General features: G+C 40.0%; 1 protein-coding gene across 1 annotated transcript in view; it reads right to left on the minus strand.

Annotated features, from left to right (window-relative positions):
* Nucleotides 1-19779, minus strand: part of SCAPER (S-phase cyclin A associated protein in the ER) — a 132878-nt gene that overhangs the window by 65536 nt on the left and 47563 nt on the right. Inside the window, exons 20-22 of the mRNA XM_054272915.1 lie at nucleotides 13362-13498; nucleotides 10160-10225; nucleotides 1595-1721 (exon numbers count right to left, since the gene is read on the minus strand). Coding sequence (XP_054128890.1) covers nucleotides 1595-1721; nucleotides 10160-10225; nucleotides 13362-13498 — 330 coding nt within the window. The remainder of the gene's footprint in view (nucleotides 1-1594; nucleotides 1722-10159; nucleotides 10226-13361; nucleotides 13499-19779) is intronic.

The following is a 19779-nucleotide window of genomic DNA, read 5'->3' on the forward strand; positions in this document are numbered from 1 at the left end:
ACACACACTGACAGCTTGTGTGGTTCCCACTCCCCCTTCCTCCCCCCACATTAGGTTATATTTTTATGCTCTCCAGGGAAATTCAATTAACAGTGTCAGTCTCCTCCTCTCAGCCCACGACTGACACCATCAGGGCTCTTTCAGTGCCCACTGACATGTAAGATGTGCCTGTGGATTTCTGACTCCCAGGTTAACAGGAGAATTCCCATCCCTTCCTGCAAATGGCCATGTATGATCCGTGCTGTGAACACTGAAATCAATCCCTCCTGACCTTATTGATCAGGACACTCAGACAGAAAAATACTTCTCCAGAGGGAGGTACATGTTTTGGGGGAAAAAGCCCAAATCAACAACAAAATAACCCACATCTATTAATACTATCAAATTTAGGTTTTAATTCCCCACTGCAGACTCAACAACCAGCAAAACCATGTAAACAATTAATGAGTAAACTTAGCTGCAATTCACATCTCATTTTAAAAAAATCTCAGCAGATGACTGCTAGTGAAAAGGCTGGATGCAACTCCACATTCCAAAGAACTTCCAAGGATTATTTAGATAACTTTCACACAGATTCATCTTTTCATCACTGTCATGCAACAACATGATTTCTGTATTTTGAAATCAATAAAAAATGAGTTTTTCAATAATTAATGGAAGCCTGTACAATGTGAAAATGGCACAAGTCTTTCAAACACACTCTTAAGCTTGATGAGCAGCTCCAAGGCACCCCCAGAACAGTGAGGAGCCCGTGCATCCCAGGCAGCCTCCAGCACTGAAAAGCATGTGCCATTAACAGTTGTCTTCTCCACACTGACCAAGCTGTGAAAAGCATCAAGCAGAGCTCTCATTTTCACAAACATCAAGTCTGAACCACAATGATGCAATCTCCTCCTCAGATTTCATTAATTTGGTTTCTTCCAGAACTAATTTTCATTATGTCTTGATTACAGATAAGAAAGAGAAGTATTTTCTAGTGGTTGCAGAGAGAACAGAACATAATGTTCCAGCTGAAAACCCAAATACTGTGCTCCTCTAATGGAGCAAAAAAACCACATTACAAGTCAGAAAGCACTGTGGCAGCAGACTGACAATGAGGAAATAGCAAAAAGATGCAAACGTGGTGCTATGAATTAAAAAAAAAATCCAACATTTACCATAAACCAAAACATGCTCTGCAATCATATCACTTTAAAAAAATGAAAAATGTAGGAATATCCCACATACATGCACATCATACCTTCCTCCTCCAGTGAAGACCTACTGACTTTGCTGAACTCTGGCAAAACTCAACAGATTGGTGTTCCAGCAAACCTGGATCCAATTCTTTCCTCTGTTTTCTGCTAATTGCTTTGGGCCCTTATTGTAAAAGCTGTTTGTGGGTAAGCACTACAAGCTAGATGACTGAAATGACCCAGGTTAAAAACAATCCTCATGAAAATACAGGGGGGAAAAAGTGAAAAGTGTTATAGCAGACACTGCTTGTTACATAGAGGTCATTTATTCTTCAACATCTGACATTAAACATTCCCAAATCCACCCTGATGAGACTTGAGGGCAAAGCATTTTCTAGGTCAGTCAGAAGTCACAATACCTCTTTCTCCAGAATCCGAGAGATCTCTCCCAAAGTCCTGTCCAGACCAGGAACTTTGTGGTTCCCCAAGGAACAGCCATCCTGCATTTGGAGGTGCTTCAGAAGGTCTTTTGCTAATCTCTGTAATCTTCAACAGAAAACAAAGAGCAGTTAAAGCAAAAACTGCCTTATTAACCTACATCTTTGTAATGAACCTCTGGCACCAATGAAGAAATCATGAAAATCTATGTTAAATATTGTTCTTGTTATCATCTATTCTGTACAGGATGCTAAACATCCAAGGAGATACTGTCAGCTTGGAGTGACATTTCACTATCTACTTTTTCAAGGAAACAGCACAGCTATAGAGTGAACAGTACAGCTATAAAGGTGCTTTATGAGCTACATTTGTTTCTGCTGTTTCCCTATTTCCCTTCCACAGCTTATCATGGTAGTTTTTGCCATCCTCATTTTCAAATGGTTTCACCCTATTTAAGATGAGTAAGGGAAAAGGAACAGCAGGACCACTTGGCTGATTTCTTATAGGCATCATAAAAGAAATGGCTCTTCAGGGTTATTTGAATAAGAGAAAAGCAATGGCTTTGCAGCCTACCTCAGAAAGAGCATTTTATTAACAAGGGTCAGTAATGAAGCCAAACTGCAGAGGTGGGAGTGATGGTGACACACATGGGTTGGGTTCCATTTCAGTTTTACACATCTGCATCTGGGCTATTCACCTGTGCTCTGCTACTCAGCACTGAGGGGCACACCCAGTGCCAGGGCACAAAATACAAAATACAGCAGTGAAAACAGCCAGAGTTTATTTATCCTGCTGTGCCCAGAGTGTGAGGGTGCAGTGGGAGCAGCAAGGCAGAGGAGACAAAGCTGCCAGAGTCCCTTAGCTGCAGAGGAGGTGTCACTCTGTCCCTGCCTGCATTTGGTGCCACTGCCTCAGTGTCCCTTCCTGCTGCTCTCAGTGACAAGGCTCAGGGCTTGCTGGATTTTGCTTGCATCTACTGGCACCTGCACTGAGTGGGACAGAGCTGGAAACTGAGCAGGAGGAGGAGCAGACACTGCTGGGACTGCAAGCCTACACACAGAATTCTAGAGGAAGGAAAAAGAGGGGAAGGGTAAGAGTGCTCAAAATAAAATGGAGATGTCAGGGTTAAAGGGCCAGAAGGCATTCACAAGTGACCACAGAGTATTGGAAAAGAAAAAGATTACATTAACCAGACTCCCAGAAGTGAGACAGGAGATGGAATGGCTGGAGAATGTACCACAATAGTCACACTATATTAAAAAAAAATCCCCAAAATCAGAGTATTAATTTATAGAAGAATAGGGAGTTTCCACTTAATCAAGAGACAACAGGTACTCTGTGTCTTCTCTTTGAAAAAATTAGAAGCTTCATTAATAGCTTTAAAGACATGCTGAAGATACATATATGTTCCTGAAGTACAAATAAAAATGATTTGTAGAATTTTGAGTCTTGGACTTCTTATCATCTGGTCAGCTGAGCCCACTAATATACAACCAGGATTTTTGCATGACAAGAAAAATAAAAGGAGATTACATCCTGATGAGATTTTTTTCACTGCTATTTCCTCTGTGGAAAATGAGGTTGGAGGAAACCTCTGTCTATCTCCATAAGCCACAAGCTAAAATGGGAAACAAAACTAAAAGCCAAAGCCCAAATAACTGCAGGACTTGGACAGTAAATCAAAAGACCACAGCACCAATGAGAAGTGGAACTGCTGCAGTCCACAAGCAGAGTATTTTCACAGTGGGATTTAGAATGCCTATTGCCTTGGCAATATCCTAGCACATTAAGCAAAAAATATTTTATTTCTTTGGTATATCTACCCAAATTCCACTATTAAAGCCTATATAAAGCCCACCACCCTATATTGTAACTTCATCTGACAAAACACAGCAAGAAAGGTTTTCATTTGCTTAATTTAACATCACAGGAATGGAATTCCACCAGGATTAACCACAGAGGCTGAAGAAAGGCACTTCCCTAATCTCCATCAGGCATTAACATACAAAATGTGTAAGGTTTATCAAAACACTGCTCACAGGGACTCCAAGAGAACATAATCATCTTACACAGCCTTCAGCTGACACAGCTAACACAAGAGTCCTTCTCTTCAGCCTGTTAAGATGCTCCATAGGTTCAGTTTCTGTTCTCACTTTAAAAACAACCTGTACAGTAGTAACTTCCCAGGGAAAGCTTCCAGTTTTCCATTACTTCTGAAAGTCTTTCTGGATACTTTTAGCAAAATTCAAACTTTCTAAGTGTTGTGTTGTGAAGGATGAGTGTTCAGCATCACAGAGTAAGAATCTGGAAGAATGAATTTCCAATTCTGCCACATTAAAGAATTAATCTTACATCCTCATATCCTAGTGCAGAGGGAGTTTTCTACCAAAACCAGTCAAAGGTGCTGTGTGATCACATGGGGAGGAGAGGGGAAATAAAACCTGCCTCCTCCCACCAGTGAGCCTTGGAGGAATTATTTAAATATCCTTCATACTGACTTCTTGGCTGTGTCAGGGAAATAAGAATAATTTTTGGACTGCTTCAAAGGACTAGAAATCTATGCTAGAGGACTTGTGCTTGGATGCAGAATTTGCCATTGCTATGAATGGATTTGGAAAGAGAGAGCTCTTTGTACACACTGGACTCCTGGCACACTCTTGGTACGCACTGGGGATTATTGGGACATGGCATACACACCTGATCCACTGATTCTGGAAAAATATCATTGAATCCAAATCCAAACATCTCAAGACAATTAATTAGTCTTCTTTCTGTCCTCCAATTTTTACTCCTCCAATGCTTACTAAGCCATACATAGAATGATAAATAATTGAAACTTTGCTGTGCAGGATAATAGAGAAAGTTAATGTTTTTCCCCCTTAAATTATTTACATCTCACTTATTAAGGTTTTAGTATTCCTCACAAATGGATAATTCAGAATGCAGAACAAGTATCAGAAGGATGTTAAGCCCTGATTTGTCTTGGAACACCACCATAATGTAAACTAATAAATTGTATGTTCAGCAAATACAAATAAAGTATCTGATCTTTTTCCACTACAAATGGGAAAACAAGGGCTATTCATATCAAAGGATCCTAACATGGGCTAAATACTTTTAGCACGTTTAATATATTTTATAGGCCAAAGGAAAAAGATCTGCCAGTATTTCTAGGCCACATTTCATCTCCAGAAAGAAGCCAAAAAGCCTTGAAATAGCAGCATCAATGTACCCAGCACTTGGGGGTTTAACCCAATGTCTGGGCTGGGTGTGCCTGGGCTGGGCACTGATGCCCAGGGAAGGTTGGGTGTGTTTCTGAATCCATTTATTTGCATTCCCATGAGAATATTTTAGCTATTTTCTGAAGAGGAAATCCACCACCTGCCCAATCATACCCATTATTTATCTTGTTTTTAAGTTTACCTGAATTTTATTTTATTTACACTCTAGCTCTTCTACAGTTTCCACAACATTTTGGAAATTAAATTTTGTACAAGTACTTCTAGTTTCAGAGATTGTCTGTTTTTTTCCACAGTAATCAGATAATCCGTACTTTGGTATAATATCTTACAACTGAACTCTAAGCCTTCTACACCAGGAAAACCTACAAGGTAAGTTTATCCTGTGACTACACTGATATATTATAATGAAGGAAAGAAAGTATTGTATCAGCTAAAGCCCATTTAGCTTTGGGCTTCTGAAGGAACAAACTTCACACTACATTCCCATCTCATCTGCAGCAGACTCTCAAGGAAATAATATTTCTTTTTCTACCTCTTCTTTTTGTGCTGCAGTCTGTTTCCAGGATAACAGTGGTTCCAATATCCACACTATCTGAAGTACCTCTTTACAATTAAAAACAAAAGGTAAATTAAAAGAATACATTAAAACAATTCCTTGTTATGTGAGGAGAGACTAGTTAAAATATTAGAACAAAACTTGTCCCCCTGAAACCTGCTAATTCCCTTCAGGCACAGGGCAATCTTTCATTACTTTAGTTTCCCTGTTGTATTGAAGGATGACAATTGTACTTTGCTACTTGGATATTTAACACTGAAATACATGGTCCTGCCTCTGCATTAGAAAATATTAAATAGATCTAAATAACCCTCTAACTTTGTGAAAGTGTTTTCCTTCCCTTTCAAACTGTGCTCTGATGGACACCTGACACACCTTTTGCCACATTATCCCAGTACACTGGACACTAAATAATTGCTCAGATCAGTTCCCAGAGAATATGAATTAATGCCACAAACCCACCAAGAGTCCTCCAGCACCTACAAAATTACCTAAGTGCCACCAGGGGCCAACCAGCAAATGCACCTGAGAAAGGCAGGAAGCAACACCGGGCTTCTCCAAGTGACAATGTCCACAGTCCTTCCCTTGAAAGTCCCTCTTGGCACGTGGAACAGTTCAGAGACCAAAATACTGACCCAACAAGGCAATATTTGGAATTATCCCACCCCTCTCCCTAATGCACACCATTTTTTAACAGATACTAAAACCCCAACTGTCCCAGCTATATTTAGAAGTCATTTCTGTGGAAGAACTCCTTAGAGTAACTGACAATCCCAGGCATGAATCAGCGCTGTACCACTGAGCAAGGGACACCCACTGTCTATCAGAGCAGGACAAAGCCTGTCAGCTCATTGCTGTTAGTGTAGTACCAGAGTAGAGCTTAGAAAGCACTTGGATCAGTGCTTCCTTAGTGCACAAGGTTTTATAAATCTGCAAACCTTCAACTAATAAGAACCACTGAAACAGTCTATCAGTTGCATCAGCAAATCAGTGGTCTCATAATATTAAAGTGGCCTAATCTTAAAGGTGATCTAAAAAGGCTTTTTACCTGCCAGAGACTAACTCTGGTTTCTGTCTTTCTTCTGTAACAACTGACAACATGACTAAGAACTAAAATCAGATAAGAACTTGCATTCCATAAGTGGTTCTGGTTGTGAAGACACTCTCAGTTTGGGGGTAGAGAAAGGAGTGGATAAAGAAATGTGGCATAAGAAAGGAAGCATAAAAGCATTTAATTCTACAACACATTGCTTCTGTTAAGCAAATAAATAAACCTACCAATTGTGTCCCACTTTAAACAGACTTTAAAAAAGAGCTTCTCCATTTTTAAGCTCCACAGCCCACTAAGTCAAAAGATATTTTCTGTTCATTGGTACACTTCCACTCCAATGTGAGTAGTTCAAACCTTCCCTTGGGAAAGACAAAAACTCTTCCCATTTGTTTTGACCCAAAGACTGCATTTAGCACTCAGAGGTGTTCTTTTTACCCCCTTCATTCTGTGGTGGGACTTTTCTCGGTAACTGTGCAGCTCTCCTGAGAGCTGTGCAGACTCCCAGCTGGCAGCAGAGTGCACCCGGCCAGGTACAGGCACAGCATCCCTGGCACATGGTGTCCTCTGACTGCCCACACAGCCTCTCAAGGTAACAATGCTCCCTTCAGACCTACTGCTCTTCGTTTCTTTGTGCTGACTCCTCTTCCTGCTGGCCTTGCTGAAGTAGGATCCCCTACTCAGTTCTGTGTTTTCCTATTATTTTTCTCTATATTAAAACTAGGTTGTCCCATGTTAATAGATACAGTCTAGGCTAAAACTCTTGCCTCATAAAATTTCTTGCCCTCTTATCCTTTCTCTTACAGAAAGAGATAATACTTCCCTATTCTTCCATTTTCTAATATATGATGTACAAAGTAAACACATTTTAACAGAAACAAATGGGCTTCTGGCTGACTCACAGACACTCCTCTACTTAAAAAGCCAGTTCAGACTTGAGCTCCCATTTTTAACCTGCTTGATTTTAAAGAAGCTCACAAATATTTAAGCCCTCATAGCAGGTAAAAAGTTGTTTAATTTTGGAAATAACAATAACTATGGTTCCTGAAAGGATATTTTAAAAATTTAGATGAAGGCAGCTGATAGATCTCTAGGGTTTTACATGAAGACTGCAAATGGAAATGAGCTACAGAGTGGCCACCACCAGCTCACACCTGAAAGGGCACAGCCCTACCGGAGGCAATAAAGGAAGAAACTAAAAAAGCAGATAGAACAGAAGATTCTGCCTGAAAGCAAATAAGCAATTAATTACATAAAGAGAAATGAAAACAGTAAATTCATGATCAGTCAAAAGATTTGAAAACATTTTTAAAAAATTTAAAATCTGAGTTTCTCTAGTGCTACAACTGAGACAGAACTGAAGAACTGACCAAGTTACATCACTGATAATCTCAGAATTTAACACAGAGATACAAGAGCTTATTAATATCTTCAGAGTCAAATGCAGACATTTCTACTTTCTGATGACTAGAACCTAATTTTTTATTTTCTAGCAGCAAAGAAAAGCAAAACACAAAAGCTACAAATCTGGAAGTTTCAATATACCATGAAATTCATCTTGCAAAAAGTGCTGATGGCCAAGAAACGAAGCCAACTCTTTCCCATGTGTTTATGCAGGTGTGCCATCTGCTGGAGATGGGTCATTTTCTTGTGTCAAACCTCAGTGATGGATTTTTATTGTTTCAAAATACATCTAAGATTCAACAGCAGTTTTCAAGCTTTTGAAAAGCCTATGTAAAATATATTTGCATATAGGCTGGTTGCATGTACATCAAGGAGGTCTAACTGCAAGGATCTGAACTGCTTAACCACCAGCAATTGTACAAAAGGCCACCTTCCCCAGCAGTTTAGGAGTGATGGAAACAACCACAAAACAGGCAGGATCTGGTACAGGTTATTAGACAACTATCCCTAATGTGAAAGTTGTAGCAACTTCAGGATGAGGGTTTTTGACTCCAGCTCTTGAGACCCCACAGCCCTTTGACTGATGCTACAGACTCCCAGAGCCCAGCTCCCAGTGAGGCACACTCCCCATCTGCCCACTGGGAGAGGATGTCTCAGGAACACTAAGAACAGCCCAGGCTGCATAATCCTCTTTACTAATCTGTTTGTTTCCCCACTTCTGGCTTAGGAGTCTCTGAGGCTGGCTGTGCTTTCCTAGAGCTGCAGGAATGCAGGGAAGCTGTCAGTGAGCACCTGTGGGAGCTCCCCACATCTCCCTCATGCTGCATTGAGAACACTGGGTCTGATTTCTCTAGAACCTGGCTCAGCTTTCCCCTGTGCTCCCTCATCCTGGTACCAAGGAGACAGCAGACAATCCCCATCCATCTTTGCCATGCCATTTGTGACACTGTAGATCTCTAGAACATAACCCCAGAAGAACTTCTCCCTGTTATCACATTTTCCTCCAGGAGTAGTACTAGTTTACTTATTTCCTGATACATAAGACATATCTGAAAGCATCACATATTTCCCTTTCTGCTATCTCTGAACCTTTAGCAATTGTAGCTTATCTGTTCAGAGACAAAGAACTTCACATCCTATTTAAAAGATGCAAATGACCCAGGTATTTGTACCTGATGACATTATTTGTTCTGGTTTTGCTTGTTTCTAAGTAGTTTTAGTGAAGGATTTTTATGAGCTGCTGAGTACTGAGCTGATATTTTCCAGGCACTACCTATCCCATCTGCTAATTCAAGGCCCACACTTTTATGTGAAGATATAATTGACTTCTGTCTTCCCCTTCCATTGGGTAGCACTCAATATACACTAGATTTCACCTGCCATTTTACTGCCTGCTCATTCACTCTCTTCAAAATTAGTATTCAGCACCAATTCTTGTCTCTACTGTCCTGATCTCTGCATTTTCCAAGTCATTTGAGAATATGTTGACCACCACAGTACTGCAGAACTCTACTGGTATCCTCCCTGTCCTGCCAAGCACTGATGAAACTCCACTTCTTTTCAATTTCTTAACTGTTTTGCATTTAACTACAGCTGTATAGTTTCTTTTAAAATCTAAGGTAATAGAACCTATCAAAATCATCTTGGAAATTCAAATATTTTGCATCTTTTCCCAACTGGTTTCAATGGAATCAGAAAATAAAAGCTGAGCAATTTTCACTTTCAAACTAAGCAGAAGGAATTTGTCAGTGATCACAGATCTTGTTTTCATCTACCATCCAGCTGTTTTCATCTCTGCCTTATCCTTGACAATAAAAAGGTCTATTCTTTAAAAAGGCCAATGTCAGCCCAAGACATCTGTGCATTAAAACATCTGTGTTTCCACCACAAGTACCTTTGTTTCTGACCAAATGGAGGTCAAACATAAGATTTCCAATTCCAGAATTGCAGCTGAATTTTCACCCATCAGTCTTAAAGTATAAGATTGGAACCCTCTTGTTTCCAGGTAAGAAAAAGAGAAGTGTATGTTCTCTTTACCATTGCAGGATGATATAGAGGTATGATATACAGGTTAAGATATACAGTGTCTTCAGAAAAAAAGGCACATTTATTGTCTTTATTGCATTTATTGAAGTCTGACCTTTTGTATCAGGGACTGATCTGTAATTCAGGATGGAAACATGCCCCAAATTGGGGGAAACCTTCCACACCTGCTCCACCAGAAATTTCAGGGGCACTTCTGTGACAGACAGGGGGAAAAAATTTATGTCTAAAATATATAGAGATAAATGCTTACTTGGCTTTAAATGGTGAGTCAGACACAGCATTTTTTGCTTCCATCAAGCTCTCATATTCCTTTGCCCTGGAGGAGAAAATATTCATTATTATTGACTATTGTCTAAAGTGTCCAGGATGTAAGAGCAGCAAGAGAGTTCAAGCCTTTGGGTTTTTCTGCCTCATAGTAAAGCACAGCATTTCTGTCAATGCTGCCCTGTCATAATCCATAATCCACTGCTGCTTAACTACTGGCCATTGGCAATTTACAATTTATGATTAACACCACTACTTTAAAATAGCACCAGTACACAAAAGGTATATTTAAGTTGACTTTTCAAATGGTAGAAAATTTCACAAGTGATAAATACAACGGTAGTAATCTACTGCATATTATAAAATTATTAGTGAAATAATGCAATATAATATTATGAAAAATTTATAAATAATATTATTATATAAAATATAAATGACAGACATATAGTGCAGATCTGATTAGTACATCAGAGAGATGACAATTACCATGCAAATAATTTGCTGTATTTGCAGGCACAGAAGCATTTTTTCTGTAACTACTGACTGTAGTGTAACATAATGAATGTTAGGTGAGCAGCACAGAAACACCTCCACCAAGGACTCCTTTACTGCTGGAAAGAGAAACACGACCTCTTTAGTGCCTTAAAAGTATTGTTTACACTGGCCATGTGCCAAAAAGCAGGAAGACGGAGACAAGACCTTTTTCCACTGCCTGTTTTCACTCCAGCCAGTCTGTGCCAACAGGTGAAATCCGTGAGTCATTCCTGGAGCAAGGCAAGACCCACAGCAACAATCCTGCACCCCATTTCTACCAGCACACATGTAAAGCTAGACTAACCCAGGCACTGCAGTGATGCAGATGCATTTCTCTCAGATACATATATTAAACCTTTCTTTATATTTTTTGTTCACCCTATTAGCTCAAGTTTCCCAAAGCTACTCAGAATTTCCTTTCGTTTGCTTCGCCATTCCAACTTAAGCTCCACACAAATATTGTTACATCACCACCAGCTCTGATTTGTGGGTCATTAATAAAGCCATTATTCACAGCTGAATTTAGTATTAAACATGAAGGTGAAATTCCTTTATTAACCTTTTGCCTTCTTCACCAGAAACAACACATTTCAGCTTCTGTACAGACAAGTCAGTCAAACCTGAATTATCACCCCAAACCCCTGTTACTAAATGCACATGGCTGGAATGCTTTAAGTCCCCTGCAAAGCCTGGACCAAGTTACTGCTAAGCACAGCTCTGATGCTTCCACTCAGCTTTCACCAGCCCTGCTTCTCCTATGTCACTATCCAAATATCCTCCTGCTAGAGCACATACATGATAACCTGAGCTAATTTACTTATCTATATATCAGTTGTTACTGATAGCACCAGTTAAATGGCTTAGGGTTATAAATATAATTAATAAGACTAGTGAAACTTCTCAACACATCTAATATCCCACTGATCACCATTTGTCCCCTCATTCACCTCTGCCCTTCATTGCTTTGATACTGCAAGAGTGATTTAAGATCTGGAAACTCAGGAGTGTAACAGGACCTATTTGGTTGCAGTTATTATTTTTTTCCAGTTTAAAATATCACAGCTTCCTAGAAACTGAAACGAATATGACATTTCAAGTGCTGAGGCATAGGGGCATTCATTGTAACTATTTATTTTCCTGGAGAAGAGCTGCAAATACGTACCAAAACATGGTGTGTAGATAATCTGTTAATATCTATGAAACTCTAAATTAGCAACATCAAAATATCTCTGCTTTATGTTGCTACTGGACATTTTTATTAGTAAGTCTTCTGTGTTAACATCTGAAAATCTTCTGTTTAACTCTGAGTTATCTTCAAGGACAGCAAAGCCACTGAAAACTCTAGCCATCCTTTAAAAGTAAAACCAAGCTTAATAAGTGTGAACTTCACAGCTCCTCAATATAACTTAGGTTTTGAAACTTTCACTGTATTTTTCAATAGTACAGCACCATTGTAAAATGACGGCCCTTTATTACTTATTACTGTTTTAATCACAATTTTTGATGACAAATATGCTGACTCACACAGCAGTCTGACACATACAAACTCAAAATGTTCTGAAAAAGTTTTTCTCCTATTTGTGCCAACAATAAATTATTATGTCAACTTACATTCCAGGGTCTGACAAATCTTTGCTTAAATTCAACAGAAGTCGCCCTGGAGAAATAATTAAAACTGGACCCAGATACTGCACTAAATCAACAGGTCATATGAATAACTCTGCATCCTGAGCATCCAGAAACCTGAAGAACATTATCCAGTTCCAACAGTGATATTCAGCAAGTGGATCTGCTGATCCAAAGAGGAGAGCAGTCAGAACAATAATACACTCTGAGAGTGCTGTGGTTTTGAAGGCTGATGTGCCTGCTAGGAGTTAATGAAACATCTCACTTTACTGTAGTTCTAAAAATCTGTGCATGCTTTTTCTCTTATTTGAAACCCTTCATGCATAAGCAGGCAGAGAAAATGTGTAACAATGACTCTTACCTCGGTGAGAAGTATTTTTAGAGAGAAATGCAAAAATATGCTACAATATTCAGCTGAGCATTAACCTGAGCTGGGACCACTCAGCCATGAGGAGTGACACTGCCAGTTCATGATATAATGATGTCCTGCACACCACACTGATTTGCAGATGTCACTTTTTAGACTAAGAACAAATTGCACGTCTGACAACTCACTTTCCACTTGAAGATATTTTTAACTTTCTTCTTGTTGTGACAGGCAAAAAAAATGATTAAATTTAGTCATGGGATTTGACACTACAGCAGGCTGACTTCTATTTGTTGATTACTATTGATTTTCTTTGATGCTTCATTTAAAAATCAATAGCTAGAAAGAAAAATAGGCATGGTTTACACAAATTTAAACATGCTATTGTATGCTAGAAGAGGCTACAGTTTTGGCAGGGCACTGGCATCCAATTATGAGAAAAGCTCTTAACAGGTGAAACCAAGGGCTCCAGATCGATATTCAGTTTTCTTTCTCAATCAGAGAAAGTGGCCATAAATTAGGCTCATCAGTGTTATTTTCAAGACACTCCCAAAGCAAATAATTTTACATTTTTTTCAGCCTTCCACTGCACTCAAACTAGAGGACAGAAGGTAAAGTTTAGAACAAAACTTAGAAAAAAATAAAAAGAAATTGGTACTACCTGGAGTTCATCCGTGCTTTCAGCTTTTTGGCTTTCTTTTTAATTTTCTGTTTCTCCTCTCCATCTTTTAATGGTTCCACAGGAACAGAACTCTCAATCACAATGTCCACAATGTACTTTTTTAATGACAGGTGCTCCTGCAGAAAATAGTGGAATAATATTTAATGGTATAGTATGTGATGGAGATCACAGATTACCTTCCCAGGAAAAAGAACAGTGGTGAATATTTAATTGAAGGTTGTGAAAATGAAGCCCTAATTTAAAAAAAAAATCTTGGGAAAGAGATTATTTCACACTAAAGAGAACAAGCTGTGCATTTTCTAAAAAGAGAGAAAAATTATTAAAAGAAGAACAATAAAAAGTGTGCCTTCTTTTCAAGAAATTGTTACCTAACAAGTATGGACTCCAAGCTGACATCCCTTCTCTCCTCCAAGCTGCCTTTTACAGCTACAGAAAACCTGCCCCACCAACATAAGTCATTACATGAAATAAGCTAGATTTGGTTTTTATATTAACTCTTCATCAAAATCTAAACATGTCTTAATCTTCATTAAAATATATGGAAATATATTTTACTCTTCACTACTTACAACATTACCATTTATTAATAGGACTATTACTTTTCCTCTCACATTAAAAAACTTGAATTTAGGCAAAATGTTGGTAAAATTTCAGTTCCCCACAGAGGAAATGCTAAACGACCAGTTCAATGCCAGTTATTAGAACAATTTACACAATTTTTAATATACTGAAGTTTGTATCAGTTTTCTTACAAAATACCAAATTTATTATGAAGTACAGGTCACCACAGCTTATTAGGATAATTTATCCTTGAATATAATTATGGCCACAATCAGATGTGGCTGTTCTTTCCCTTTTGGTAAGTCCCCTTAAAATTCAAAGTAAATGGTGACGTGCTACAAAAATTTATAGATAGTATTTTCCAAAAAACAACCTATATGTTCTTTCATTGATCAGGAAAATACTGTGCCTGCTGAAAACAAAATAAATCTCAGTGAAATTTCCTGGAAAAAGACCATTTAGTTTTTGGAAAGCAGTGCTGCCCTAGGAATATATATCTGGTGGAAACAGTAAATATCAATTTTAAATCATAGGAATGCAAAATGAATACTGAATTAGCAGTTCTAATTCTACTCAATGAATACTGGACATAAGAAATTCAACATTATCCTCTAAGCAAATTCTAAAGGTAATGTTGACTTTCTCTTTGCTCCTCTGCCTACCTTGGATAAGTCCCAGCACACCTGCAGAGTCTTCCTCAATGAACTGTCCACATTGTTTAAATCATACACATTGCTAGAGTGGCTTGTAAGGTAATTTTAACAGCTTTTGTAGGCATTTTCCCTGACCTTAATATTCTGCATTTAGTTTTAGCAAGAAGGGCTTAAAAGAAAACCTTCTCAGGGTACCTCCAGAGGCTGTGCCCTTGGAGCATCACTGCAATGAGTGAGTTCTCCACCAAGCTGCTGCAGTGCAGAATGAACCATCCCTGTCCTGGTTATGAACCTGCAGCTCAATTCTGTCTCATCAAAGAGATGTATCCCTCAACACCCACTTAAAAATACCTTTTGCACTAATTTTCTTTTTAAAACCAGAAATCCAGTCCTTAGGTTCAAAGTGCACAGGAAACAGGTGGGTTGGAGTTTGATAGTGTTAGGAAAAGGAAGGGCTTCCTCAGAACAGACCACGCCACTGCTGCTTTGCTACAGCCTTCAGGGTACCTGTGACATCTACTGAGCAAGGTATTTGTGAATGATTCCATGGGATTTGGGATGAACATCCCTGCTTTCCAAAGGGTACAGCCCAGCACCTCCAGGAGCCCACCTCAGGTCTCTGCAGTGAGGTAACACAAAACTAACCAGGGCTGCTACTGTGCTTCTGCATCTTCCTTCAACAGTGCCACTGGCATTCTGCTTCATCACATCTGTCACTGCCCCAGAGTGACAGCACAGTGGAATAAAGCTCCCACTGCACTCTGAGATGGCTCCCACACCACACCAGGGCAGCCAGGCTGCTGTGCAGCCACCCCAGGGCAGCTGTGACCGTGGGGTCACACTTGTGCTGGGCAGCAAGGAGACAAAGCTTTGCACCCCCTGCACAGACACTCATCTCTTTTTTCATCACCTTATCTGTGATTAGCTGCTGACTTTTAGAGAACTGCAGGGTTCAACAAGCACATTCATGCCCCAGGCTGTGGGGCCAGGAGAGCAGCCATGATGGTTGCACACATTTGTTCACAGGAACTCGAGCAGCTCTGTGCACCATGGTTCTCAGCATTCTCAGCTTTCACACGGGGCACTGTGGATTAATATCAAACTTCATCCACACAGCTCATTAAAGTCAGACCAGAGTAATAATACCTTGTGTGACAAAAACAATCTCCCTCTGAAGGTACAGATCAAAGCCTGGGATTATCACCGTGGGCAGACTGACACCATTCAGGTGTGAAACAAGAATAACAAATAACTTGGGATTGGGTGACCACGGGCACCTGAGGAGAACTGCTGCTACACCACCCTCCAGAGCAGGGAAAAATATTTCTCAGTGTGTTTTACTGAGCTCCCACCAGTTACCTGAAAAAATTGAGGTATTAGAATCCACCGAGTTACACTGAAGTACAGGAAGTGCAATCCTTTAAATAATTAAACTCATGAGTAATTTTACCTGCACAGCCGTAGCTGGGCAGGGGAACACACCACAGAAATAACAACCATCAGAGCATAAAAGGGAGTAGGGCCAGTGCAGCGTTTTCAAAGCAAACTTTTGCCATCCTTTCATTTAAATAAGAATGAAACTCATCCGTTTGGGGTGGGTGTATTTCTAATAAATGTTATGCAGGATAAAGGGGTAATCTGCACACTTCTCACTGAAAGCCTTTCACTTCTTTGTAATTATTATTTTTATATAAGTAAATGCTAAGTGTAATCAGAATTTCTGAGATTAAATTTATTTATCCTCTCCCTAAAAGCATTCTGGGTTTCTTCTTATGGCAACATGAGGGGTCATCCTTGGTCTGGTCCTGCACTAGGCTGAGCACATTCTGGCCCCAAATCCTCAGATACTGGGAAACCACCAGATCTTTGGAGAATTTAGGCCTTTATAAATGCAAAACATTATAAGTAGAGGCTCTTTTTTAAGGGAAGCTGCTGTCATTGTGATCTGTATTCAGCCTACCACAACTTTTCAGTGCAGTTCTAGTTTCAGCTATATCAATTTTAGCTGCGCAATTTCTCTGAAGCTCTGTTTTAAAGGCTTATGTTTTAAAGGCTTTATGTTTTGCTAGTTCTGTCCTAACAGAACACTTTTGATCTCAGGATTAAACCAGAGCCAGCAATGATGATCATTCTGTATCAGACTTCGGCCATCATTTTTCATACCTGATACTCATCCTCTGAGCTGAGATCAGCAACATCACAGAGCAAGGGCTCAGCCCCTGTGAAGGTGACAGAATCTGTGCCACAAAGAGCAGCACTGCTCTGTGCTGGGATGTACAGCTGCAAGATACAGAAACCAAACAAGAACTGAATGCTGGCATGGATTTCCTCATGGCCACCTGTGGATGTTCCTCTCTGCTCATGTGATGATGGCTCAGTGACCCATGAGAGTAGAAATACTCCTGCTCCTTCTCTCCTGTGTTATTGCCATGCATTCTCCAAAGCTAAGAACCACTGGTAAAAATCCCAAGGTATCCTGTACCTGTCTCGGGGGGAGACCCTCAGTCTCCAGCTGAAAAAGCCATGAAGTAAAATTAAGGTAGTAAACATCCACCATGGGATATTTAATGGCATTTTGTACAGACATATGTTGTTATTTAAATTTTTACAGAACACTGAAGTAATTTTTAGAACAACTGACATAAATTTCTGCAGAAGTTACAATACTTTATTTACAAACAAGGTGATAAAGACTAATACTATTGCCCATGTAAAACTGCAGACAGAAATTAAGATTATTTACAAAAAATGTCTTTGCTATTCCTTCCTTCCTTCTCCCTCCATTCTCAACTGTTCTCACTTTTGGTCAAGTCATTGAAAATCCTGAAGCTTTCCAAATGCAACAGATGGGCCTCATCTACAAACTACATGAGAAATCGAGTTGCCAAAAGCATTAAAGCTAAAGCTAATAAGGTCACCCCTGAAGTCACATTCTTGCTGGTTATTCCTAGTCCCCTTCAACTGCCTGAACCAGACAATCTACCCTGTTAGTCTGATATCTTGAAGTTGATAATTTTAGTTGACTAAGCACTTCTTATGACCAATGTTTTCTCTGTTTCTTAAATAACATGTTTACACTGCAAGGATAACAGCATTATAATCAATATTCCCTGAAATAAAAGTAATTTTTTTCAGACTCCAGAATAAACATAATTGCAGTTTTCCATGGACTGTGCAGCAAATGCTACAGAATGCTGAACTGCTATATAGCTGAGCAGGGCCCACTTCTGCTTGGATGAGGAAAACCACACCTTAAACTGGATTCTGAACCTCAGTAATCTGTATAAAATACAGCTGTACAAGAAATTTCCCAACAGCCATTCACAAGACCAATATTCTTCAGCAGCTCTCCCCATTTAGTGTCCTAATTACAGCAAGAGCACCCATGGATGTGTCCCTGGCAGGTGAAACCTTGGATATGTATTTATCAAAGCAGAACACAACTGCAAAATTATGTTCCTACTCCATTTTATTTCACTGTGACACTTGGCTCTCTGTATTACATAGAAGTTATTATTCATTTCACTACTCAGAAAATATTAATAGGAACTTTATTGAATTGTGAAGTGTGCCAAAGAGAATTCTTCCTAACAAAATTCCTTCCTTCTAAAATTAGAGGTAACCATAACACAAATACTTATTTCCTGTTCCTTTCTTTTTAAGTAAGTGTTGCCTTTTTATGAATTCTGCCTGGGGCGTGTCTGCACAGGCAGGACAATATTGCAGCAAAGCCAGGAAAGAATACAAAAATAACAGAATAAGCAGCTTTACAGTATTTTGGCAGTGCTGGTGCAGGGCAGCCCCAGTGCAGATGCTCTGAGTTATTTATCCCTAAGCACTGAGTTCCCCAAGCACAGGCAGGGCCAGGAGGCTCTGGGATCCCTGGAGCAGAGAAGGCAGGAGCAGCAGGGTACCCAGGGGCCAAGGAGGCTCTGGGATCCCTGGAACAGAGAGGGCAGGAGCAGCAGGGTACCCAGGGGCCAAGGAGGCTCTGGGATCCCTGGAGCAGAGAAGGCAGGAGCAGCAGGGTACCCAGGGGCCAAGGAGGCTCTGGGATCCCTGGAACAGAGAGGGCAGGAGCAGCAGGGTACCCAGGGGCCAAGGAGGCTCTGGGATCCCTGGAGCAGAGAAGGCAGGAGCAGCAGGGTACCCAGGGGCCAAGGAGGCTCTGGGATCCCTGGAGCAGAGAGGGCAGGAGCAGCAGGGTACCCAGGGGACCAAGGAGGCTCTGGGATCCCTGGAGCAGAGAAGGAAGGAGCAGCAGGGTACCCAGGGGACCAAGGAGCTGCTGGCACCTGCTCCAAGCTCAGGAGGCAGCTCTGCAGGGGGATCCTTGGCCAGAGGGGCAGGGCAAGGCTGGCAGTGCCACGGCCACCCAGGGCTCCTGGCCTGAGCTCCATCATTCACAAACTCACCAAGCCACAGATCTGCAAAACCTTCCTGCCTACTGGACACTCACCCAAAAAAACTGAGCCAAAATGACCTTGCTGAATCTTAGAGTTTGTAGGTTTTTCCCCCCTCTGTTATTTTTTCATTTTCATTCCCTTCTATATTTCTGGATTCTGGCCAGAACTGCAGCAGAAGTGCCAAAATACTGTAAGGCTGGTTATTCTGTTGTTTTTGTATTCTTTCCAACCTTGAATCCCCAAGTTCTGAAAGAAAAGGCATTCTTATAAGCGTTCTAACCCAGTTCTGCAGACCAAGGCAACTTGAAAAACATCTGTCTCCAGCTATTGATCTAAACTGAGGCTTCAGAACTTCCAAATACTTGTTATTACTTGCCCCCTCACATCAGCATTAAAATATAAACATGAGGAAGACTATAAAGAAACACTTGTAGTAGCTTATATCACATAATAATAGCTGTCATTCATTCACCATTTTAATATAGAAAATACATATATCAAACTGAGTATTTTCCATAAAGGTAATGTACATAAGGAATATATTCCAGCAAATCAATAGGTAACTATTCTGAAGCCTACATATATCTTTTGGATTTACATCTCTATCTGTTGCAAAATAAACAATATCCTGCAACTGCAGAAAATCATTTAAAAGTGTTTTCACTATTTATTACCAATGTCAGGAATAATGGTTTCTTACTTGTGTATATAATCACTTAAGGGATATATTTGCCAACTTTTGAAGGGTTTTTAGGGTTCACTTCTAAATCACACTAC

Source organism: Melozone crissalis, unplaced genomic scaffold (genome assembly GCF_028551555.1).
Source record: "Melozone crissalis strain CALT ecotype California unplaced genomic scaffold, PUWL_Pcris_2 ptg000014l_1, whole genome shotgun sequence".
Lineage (NCBI taxonomy): Eukaryota > Metazoa > Chordata > Aves > Passeriformes > Passerellidae > Melozone > Melozone crissalis.